General features: G+C 34.8%; 1 protein-coding gene across 4 annotated transcripts in view; it reads left to right on the forward strand.

Moving 5' to 3' along the window:
* The window catches only part of RALGPS2 (Ral GEF with PH domain and SH3 binding motif 2), a 219,544-nt gene that overhangs the window by 127,436 nt on the left and 81,653 nt on the right, over positions 1 to 10,455 (forward strand). For all 4 annotated transcript variants that reach the window (XM_058274797.1, XM_058274793.2, XM_058274799.2 and 1 more), the window contains one exon: positions 391 to 517. In XM_058274797.1, the coding sequence (XP_058130780.1) occupies positions 391 to 517 (127 nt within the window). The remainder of the gene's footprint in view (positions 1 to 390; positions 518 to 10,455) is intronic.

The following is a 10,455-nucleotide window of genomic DNA, read 5'->3' on the forward strand; positions in this document are numbered from 1 at the left end:
GGGGGCAGTCAAAATATTTGGGTATTTGATTTGAACATGACTATATAATTATTTCACAGTAGGAAAATGATCAAGATGAATTGCTTTAACCATTTAGCAAAGGTGAAAAATAATTTATTAAGATTTGCTACTTAGTAAGTTAATTTTCCTTACGTAAAAGGAATACTGTACAGATAATGAATCTGGGTGATTATTTTAATAGGCATGTTTGATTTTCTTTTATTTCATACTACCACAATAGAATAAAAGAAGGAGTAGCTATAATTAAAGAAGGTATAACTGAAATTAAAATTCAGATGTATAGAAAATACAACTTTAATTCAAGAGAAATGTATTTGGTGTTATAAAATGGAATTTGTAAATAACTTATCCTTTTGTTTCTTTTTTTAGTTATTAAGTCGAAAAGACAAAACTACCTTTGAAAAATTAGAATATGTAATGAGTAAAGAAGATAACTACAAAAGACTGAGAGATTATATAAGTAGCTTAAAGATGACACCTTGCATTCCCTATTTAGGTGAGTTATGTCATTGCATTTGTTACGCCTAATTGTGGCTCTGCTTTAATCAGTAATCTATATGATATTCAAGATATTTTAGATGTGTATATATCCCTCTGATAAGTTACTGAAATATTTTTAATCCCCAAAAAATAACTAAAACAAGTTCTTACCTTATCAGCCTGGGAAAAAAGATGTGTTTTCATATTAAATTTGCCCTTAAGGCTTTTCATAGACTGTTGTTTTTCTTAGAGGTAAACCATATGGTAAAACCTTGTGTTGTAGCTGATTTAGTAGTACTTTTAAAGAATGAAACAGTTTATAAAGAAGTATTTTATTTAATTTGACTAAGAATTCATATTTGTACTGTGTATCTTACGGTATTTATAAACTCTAAGAAGCATCTAACCTATATCACTAAGGGATTATTTGCAACAAAATATGGATAATCCTTGTTAGATGTTCAAATGAAAAGAAATCCCATATAAACGGTTCTTCTTAATTTGTATGTAGATCAATTATTCTATGGTATAAATCTAGTATTAAATAAATTGTATTAAAATAAATTGTTTTTTCCCTGTGTGGCAAGTAATCAGGTGATAAACATTTGTTTCTAATATACCTTTTTCTCTCCTATCTCTACTCTTGTCTTTTATATAACTATTCATATGGAATCTCAAAATAGGTATTTCTGAGAGTAATTGAAAAGCATGTTATTTGTTTAGGAAATCCCACAATGTTACCTTTACAATACTAGTGAGTAGGAGACACAATAGAGACGGAAGCTGTTGGTATATTTCAATTCATTTGCTATAAAAGCATTAGCTTTAGTTTCTCAGAGAATTGAGCTCATTAGAGCATTGCAGGATTGAAATCCTAGGATTCTAGCGGGAATGGTGGGTACATTTGCGCAGTGTATGTTGGAGGCAGAATACCCTTGAGCACAGAATAGTTATGGCTGAATATTGTATCCTGTTTCTATGATAAACAGCTTATGACCATAGCTTACCTAAACTCTGATTAGAGAAGCTCTGAACTGAATATTAGAAGAAAGACATGTATGTGCTCAACTTTTTTACCATACCTTTGGCTGTGCCCATACTTGAAAATGTAATTTGGCAAAGGGAAAGAGCAGAGGATTTTTTTTTAAAATTAGTCATTAGCTTCACGTTTCACAAGATTATAAACTTTTTATAACATAAACAACTTTAGACCGAGAATCAGCAAACCTCATTCCATACTAATTTTTCAAGTCATTTAATTGTCTTTTTGAGTCTTATTCTCTTTACCTGGAGCTAGCACACATAGGACCAAAATCATGTTGTTCTTAAAGCTGGATGGGAACACTTATTCTGTAGTTGAAAATCAAGGTCCAGAAAGGTAGTGTAGGAAATCTGGCTCAGTCTTGAGACCTAGTTACTGACAGAACTGAAACTTAAAATCTTGATATAGCATGCCTCCATTATACATGCTAAATTCTCATGCTAAAATTTACTTATTCTATATTGCATTTTTTTCCATTAAAATAACGTTTTTCTCAAACCAAATTCTATATAATTTTTATCTTTTATTTTAAAAATGAAGACTTTTTCTACTGAAAATGAGAAAGGACAAAATAATATGAATCCTTATGTTGCAATATGTAGTCAGGGGATTTCCAGAGAGGAGGCTTTAGTACAGGATTTACAGGTGTGTGTGCATATGTGCCCATGACTGTATGCATGCTCCTGTACATAGAAAGAAAGAGATAAGGGGAGGAAACCACTAAAATAGTCGGAGGTTAAGGGAATCTGAAAATCTCCCCCAGCTCTGGAATGTGTAACAAGCACAGTAGTTATTCCTTTGCATTAAAGCAAATGAAGCAACTAGTAACGTGCAGATATTTTGGAGAAAATTTTAGCACCATTATCTTTCCTGTATCTTCAATTTATTCATCGACTCCTTTTCTTTTTCAGTTCTCTCCAAATAAAGTTTTATGTTTGCATGATGCAGAACTTTCCTATCTCACTATCACTTCTACCTAAGCTAATAAAAAAGTATCCTGTGCTTGCTCTCTCTTTGTTCTGGCTTCACATTTATTGCTCAGCCTGGTGCTATCTCCTTCTTCACTCTGTAGAATTTTTCTTATAAAATCACCGCTGACTTCCCATTTGAAACATTTAATAGGTATCTCTCAGTCCTCATCTTAATTTTGTGAAGGTTGATACTAGTTGTTATTTCTCCTTCTTGAAATTCTCCATGGGTCCACCAGTCTTTCTTGGTTTACCTTCTACATGCTTGGCTTTTGTTTGATTGGTTCTTTTTCTCTGCATTTCTCTTGAATGTATTCTTCTAAAGGTCTCAGTTTATTTTAGTTTTTTTTTTTTTTAGATTTTATTTATTTATTTATTTCTCTCCCCTCTCCTCCCCCCCCCAGTTGTCTGTTCTCTGCATCTATTTGCTGCATGTTCTTCTTTGTCCGCTTCTATTGTTGTCAGCTGCACAGGAATCTGTGTTTCTTTTTGTTGTGTTTTGTTGTGTCATCTTGTGTGTCAGCTCTCTGTGTGTGCGGCGCCATTCCTGGGCAGGCTGCACTTTATTTCGCACTGGGCAGCTCTCCTTACGGGGTGCGCTCCGTGTGCGTGGGGCTCCCCTATGCAGGGGACACCCCCTGCATGGCACGGCACTCCTTCCACGCATGGGCCAGCTCCACACGGGTCAAGGAAGCCCAGGGTTTGAACCGCGAACCTCCCATGTGGTAGGCGGACGCCCTAATCACTGGGCCAAGTCTGCTTCCCTACTTTGTTTTCTTCCTTCTACACACCAATTTAGAATGGTCTCCTTCAGGTGATTTCTACCTGGCACCAGATGACTCCCAGATCTAGACTAGGCCTATATATCTAGCTGTCTACTCGACATCTCAGATGTAAGTTCCTTAAGGGTAGAGACTACGTCTTTGTTAAACTGCTTAATGCTTGCGGTCTAGTAACATTTTAGGAACTCAAGGGCTGATTGAATGAGGGATCTATCGGTAATTCCAGTTCATTGTGTCCAGAAGTTAATTCATCTTCTCTCCTTCCTCCAAATCTGAATGCCAGCTTTATCTTCTAGGTTAGTCTGCCCTGCTCCACCAAACTAGACACCTGGGGATTCTACTGGATTTCTCCTCCTCTACTACTTCTCATATTTTCCTATGAAATGAGATGCATGTTTCCAGGTTAACTGAGAATTAGAAATGAGGGGAAACTGGTGTAGATCTTAGAAGTTAACATAGAGACTATAGACTTTAGCATCTTCATAGGTTTATCTATTGGTTTCTTCATGTAATTTATCCCTATGCGATTTTGTGAAGATGTATCTAGGTTGTGAGATGATTATGGATCTAATTGGCTTGGGAAAAGAAAATGAAACATTTGTCAGGTAAGTTATTATGAGTCAGTTTAGTTTCCTGTATAAAAATCCTTTTTAAGGTAGTGACAGTTTTGTTTTACAGCAAACCTCGAGATTAAATATGTTTAATCTCTCAAACCATGCAGCTTTTCCTAAGAAAATGAGAGGTAAACCTCTTTTACAACTTTTTTTTTTTTTTTTTTCCTTGAGATACCAGGGCCGGGCATTGAACCTAGAACCTTGTATGTGGGAAGCTGGTGCTCAACCACTGAGCCATATTGACTCCCTCTACAACTTTTTTTTTTCCATTTTAAAAATAATTTATTGAAGTATATCATTCATAACAAACATACATAAACAATAAGTATATAGTAAAAGTTGTAAACATAAAGGAAATAAACATACAGGCTCCTAAATATCACCCTACCACAAATGCCTTGTGTTGTTGGAAACATTTGTAACAAATTATGAAAGAGCATTGTCAAACCTCTACAACTTTTTTAAATTAATTTTTTTATTTTTAAAGAAGCTTTAGATTACATAAATGTTATATAAAAAATGGAAGGGATTCCCATATGCCCCACTCACTTCCCCTCCCACACTTTCCCACGTTAAAACATCCTTCATTAGTGTTGTGCATTTATTAAAATTGATGAACCCATATTGAAGCATTGCTACTAACCAAGGACTACAGTTTACATTATAGTTTATACTCTGACCCACACCATTTTGTAAGTTATGACAAAATATACAATGGCATGTATCCATCACTGCTGTGTCATGCAGGACAAATCCAGTGTCCCAAAAATGCCCCCATATTACACCTGTTCCCTCTCCCATCCCTCAGAACCTCTGGTAGCCACTGCCTTGACAGCAGTGACAAGAGTTCTTCCACTGCTAGAATAGTAATAAGTCTACTTTAGCCTATTTTTCATTTCCCAATCTTGAGGATTTGGGCATGGTGATGCCCACTCTTCTTCTAATTGAGAGGGGGCTTAGATCCCATGGGACAGATGGATGAAACTGTCTTGTTTGCAATTGCAGAGACTCTTCTGTTCCTTGGGATGGGCATTGTCCATCATTGTCTCCTTGTTAGTTATCCTGTGTGAGTCCAATGAACTGGAGAGTAGGTGTTGCAACTCTGCTGAAATTCAGGGCTGAACTGGCAAATGGATGGACCAAAGATTTAGGTCTCTGGGACATATATTTATCATGTATAGTGCTAATTATAGGTTCAAATAAGAGGGGCAGAAGAGCCATGTATAGAGAACCTATAAATGAGTCTAAGTCTTACACTGGGGAATATAAATTCCAAAGCAAGGCCCACTGGCAGGGTGCTGAATTCCTGAGGTGTCTGCCTTGCTTATAGTTTCTGGATATCTCTAGAGCCCTCAGGAGCCCTGCTATTTGAAGTACTGTTTACCATGGTAGTCAATGAGATCCTGCTGAAACTTGGCATATGCATATCCTCTGGAATGATCTCCCGACTCACTTTGATATCTCTGACCCGTAAAAACTCATTTGTCTTTACCCTTTCCCCCTTTTGATCAAGGTCTTTTTCCAAATGCATATGCTTGGTAATAATCCTGTGGTGCCAGGGAGGCCTATCCCTGAAAGGTAGTGCATTTATATGCTGAGATTGCTTAGAGAGAGGCCATATTTGAGCAACAAGGAGTCTTTTAGGAGGTAACTCTTAGGCAGTACATAATACTAGGCTGAGTTTCAGTTTCACAAGTAGAGGTTTGTAAGTAACAATCATCAACATCAAGGGCCCAGCATAATGGTCTGTCTTTCTTCACTAGACATTGCCCTTTCATTTGGGATTCTTGCTTCTGTATTAGAGAATGTAGCAGAACTCGCCAGGATGGGAATTCGATATTCTTTGGGTTGTTGTGTGGATCACCTACCGTGACAATACCCCATGAACACGATCATATTCATATGTTTTCAAGGCATGCCCTAGGTGAACCCATTCCCATGCATCCTGACATCTCTGACACCCCGCACCAGCGATTCTACAATAAGGTGGGAGGATGTGTTAATAGTTGTGCAGCAGATGAGTGTGACAGTAGTGCTGTGACGGACTTGGGTTCGGAGGTGCTGGTCCGTGACAGCGAGTAGGGTAGGGGGTGGGGTTGGACTGGGGGGAGGGTTGGGGGAAGGAACAGGGGAACTCTGGGGATTTGCACATCTGTGGTTAAAACTACAATTTTGGGAATGTTCTTTTGGCAAATATGGCAGGGGAGGGTTACTGATGTGTAGGGTGTTGGATGTGGGAAGGGATTATATGGGATAGGGCGCACCTGGGGCAGGCCTCTATGGAATATGTAAGTGTTCATTTTGTCATAGTATGTTACATCAGTGGGTGGAAACCACACAATAATCAAGAAAATATCAAACTCCCATTCTCGGGAGTCCTGCTGTGTTCTCAGTTAGAGGGACAAGAACCCCTCGAGAACATACACAGTGCTTAATAGAACACCAACATTTCAAGCCCTCAGTATTATTGCAAGTAACTACAAATCTTATTCTTCAAAAATTGAAGCTTAGTGATTACCATAGGTTCTGAGGGGAGGGGGAAGAAAATTAGAATAGATGGAACATAGGGCATTTTTAGGGCATTAGAATTGTTTGTTCAGCATGATCTTATAATAATGGATACAGGCCACTTCAAATTTTGTTAAAACCTGTAAAAGTATAATATCCAAAATGTAAACCATAATGTAAACCATTGACCAAGGTTAGTAGCAATGCTTCAGTATTTGTACATCAGTTATAACAAATGTACCATCTGTATGTAAAATGTTATTAAGAGAAAGGGGAAAAGGGGGAAGGAAGGGTATTGGGTATATGGGAATCACTTATCTTCTCTATGTGACTTTTCTGTATCCTAAACCTTCTTTGAAGATAAAATGAAAAAAAATAAGACACTGGGGGAATATATGTAAAAAAAGTCACTGTATATACAAGACAATATATCGTACAGTGATGAAAGACACAATGTCTAAAATAAAATTTTATTTCAAATTTTTGAAGAATTTTTGTATAGGTTATTTTTTTTTAATTATTTCATTTTCTTATTTGGTTATTTTGTTGACTTCATTTTTGGAAAGCTTTTGGATCTACAACTTTTTAACTGCCTGATTTATATCATAGATAGCTGGTTCATTTTTTAATCCCTGATCTTCAATACTGAAGTGTTTTGAAGAATGAAGATTTGACAATAGTTTATATCCTGTTTACTTTTTCTTATTTTGTTCTAATTTAAAGTGAATTAGGGTACTGGATTTTAAATCTAACGTGTCTTAGCTTTAGAATCTTTTCTCATTCATATAAAACTAGGCCTAGTACACTTGTCTTAAACTTCAGCACTTAAAAGATAGGACAGAACTTGCCCTTAAGACATTTGAGAGATAATCCTTACCCATATTGGTGGCTTTTATTTAATTCTCCCTTTCTAGTAGAGAGAATTTGCATAATGCTGCCCTTTATTCATTATGTCTGCAAAGGTTTTTATGGAAAGAGCAAAACAACCAAAAGAATCTGTGGTACATGGAGAAGAGGTAAAGATTAGTCATCTGCTTTTTAACTTAAACATGGTCCAAACTGAGATCGTTTTCCCCCCTAAAAATGATGATAAATTCAACCATAATTTTTGAAGCTTAAAAAGGGGGTGGTAGTTTATATGCTGACAGAACTCTTATTTTAATACTGCCAGATTATCTGTAACACAATGTGAGTTAAATTACAAGAAATAAAAAATACTTCCTTGGCTTTCAGCTCATCATCCCTTGAAAACTTTTCTCTTCAGTTGGTTTGCATTCAAGGTAAAAATTAGTCAGCCTGGACAATATAGTACAAAATTCTTAGAATAAGTGTATAAAGATTTATCTGGAGAGAAATAGTTTGGCACATCTTAAGGAAAAAATTGTTTTATATATGAGAGTTATTGCTTTAAGTCTGAAAATCATTAACGGCACTCATTTGTTCTTGTCACTGGAGAAGAATATTAAGGAGCTCGTTGAAGAATTTGGCATGAAAAGGTTTGCTTTGCTGCACAGAAAGAAAAATAGAACACTGTGCAAAAATAATTTAGTTGTAGGAACATAAATATTCTTTCACATGAATTTTCTAGCCATTTCTATTTTATTCATATAGTGGGAGGATATATTTGGCTCAACCAGCTTAGAAAAGAAAGCATATTTTTCAAACTATGGAAACAAATACATTGTCATAGTTCTATACATTGCTTCCTATTAAATAGAAGCAGAACGTTATAGAGAAGATTTTGCAAAATTCTCAGCCCTTCTGTAGAAAATGAGTGTATACTCTTTTCATGTATCTAGGTGTGACCCCTTCTCTCTCTTAAAAAAACTCCTTTCGCCCTCCGTTTAGTTTTCATTTTAGGATCTCAGGTTTTCATAGTATGATTTTATTTTTAATACGAGAAAAGTTGTCCTACAATTTCATTATGATGTTTTCATTAATCTGTCTGCAGGTTGTAAGCCCTTTTTTGTCTTCCTTTAAGACATTATCCTTCTCATCTAGAATAGTGATAGAAATAGTAAGAAATATTTGTTGGTTGAAAGAATTTAAATGATCTCTCTCTGGCTCTTCCATTGTTTCCAGTAATTTTATTTCTTTAAATTTTTATTTTTGTATACCTAAGCTGAGTCATTATCATATCAGTACAGTTTTAAAAGCTTGCCAAATTTTATTTGATCCTTTTCTGTTTTTCATTGAATTTTGCCTATATTGAAATATCGAATACTGATTTCTAATTAGAATACAGTGTTTTAGTTTTAGTTTTAGAAATTTCTACTCAACTGTGTACAAATATTTTCTAAAATAATAGGTTCTTATTCATATTTTTTACTCATTAATTTCAACCAAGCCCAAGGATTTCTATAGGTTTTTGGGAATTAATGGGATATTTTCCTTTTCTGGTAGAATTGTATTTAAGTATATAAAAGGCTTTGACACTGTTCTCACATATGCTTAATGGTCAAAAACTTTCATTGGCTTTTCATATTTTAAGAGTTTTATTCTATTTTACTTTCTTGTGGTCTGATTTTTCAGGTAATATACAGCATGAATTACTTTGCCCTAGTCTGCTATTTAGCTTATATATTGTATTCTAAAACAGCAATAAAGCACATTCAGTCATTTTTTTGTTAGATCCTGAGAAATGACCAGATGGCAGCTAGCCCTAGCCTTTTCTTTAGCCAAAATTCTTTCTCCATTTTCCATTTCCTCATTAATATTCTTTTAAAAAAAAAGAAAAAGAAAACTCTTGTTCTTTTTTTATATATTTAAAATTCCTCTGACATTCTTTAATGGTATATTTTCTAAGTTTACTTTAGACCACTCAAAGACTTGTTGTATAAAAGGACTGAAGGTGGAGTTGCATTTTCATTCCCATGTTCATAGTAATTTCTTTAATAACCTATATGTTTTTTAAAACTAAGAGTAGCTGCTATACATAATCTGAATGTTAATCATAAAAAGAATCCAGTTTCCCAGTTTCAACAACTTTGCTGGTGCTATTTCCAACAGTGGTATTTCTGTAATTTGTTTTGTAACTTTCTTGAACAAACCTTAACAAGAAGCTAGTAAAATAACTTTAATAAATATTTAGTCAATACTTAACTCTATATGTCTGACACTGTACTTTGTAACTTATCTAATACTTAACAATTTTATAAGGTGGGCATTATTACTATACTACTATTATTATTAATATTTATACCTTACAGGTGAAGAAACTGAGGCCTGGGAGGTTAAGGAACTTGCTATAAAGATAGGCATTATAAAATTCTATTTATAGTTTTAAAAAAGCATTATGGAATTACATTAGTATTTAGAGAACCTGTATTTAGATTAAAATTTTAAGTGCATTCTTTGAGTCTTTCCTCTATTTGCCCATAGAATTACAATTTAACTAAAAATGTTTTATACACTTCTCCCTCTCCCACCATGGTTCCCTCGACTCTTTGTTCATTGTTTTTTTGCTCATTGTCTATTTGTTGTTTTTTCCCCTCATTTTCTGCTTGCTGTTGTGTTTTTTTTTGGCTTATCTGTTCATTGTTTGTTTGCTTTAGGAGATAGTAGGAACCAAACCTAGGACCTCCCATGTGGGAGGTGGGCATTCAACTGCTTGAGCCAGATCCACTCCCCACAATTTAATAAGTATTTATCACACTGATAAACGTGAAAACTGGGTTTATTTCTAGGTGACTCTTTTTGAGGAGGAGGGGTGGTCATGGCAATGTAAATGAAGTCATTCTTTTCTTACTTGGTTATTATCCACAATTACTGAAATAAAAGACTAAAATATTTTTAGGATGTAATTATCTTTGACTTACCATTAAGATTTATTTAAATGTATATGCATTGTATTGCATGAGTAAAGATTTAAAAGTAAATTTAAAACATTTTCATGATTGCTGAAGATTTTACAGTTCTGTTATTACCAGTAAGAGTTCTGAGACATATAATGTTAAAAGAATTAGCACTCTTAGGTCATGACTCATAGAGTCAGTTGAACATTAGACTGAAAATTTGATCTTTCTACTCTACCAGGCTTG

Source organism: Dasypus novemcinctus, chromosome 13 (genome assembly GCF_030445035.2).
Source record: "Dasypus novemcinctus isolate mDasNov1 chromosome 13, mDasNov1.1.hap2, whole genome shotgun sequence".
Lineage (NCBI taxonomy): Eukaryota > Metazoa > Chordata > Mammalia > Cingulata > Dasypodidae > Dasypus > Dasypus novemcinctus.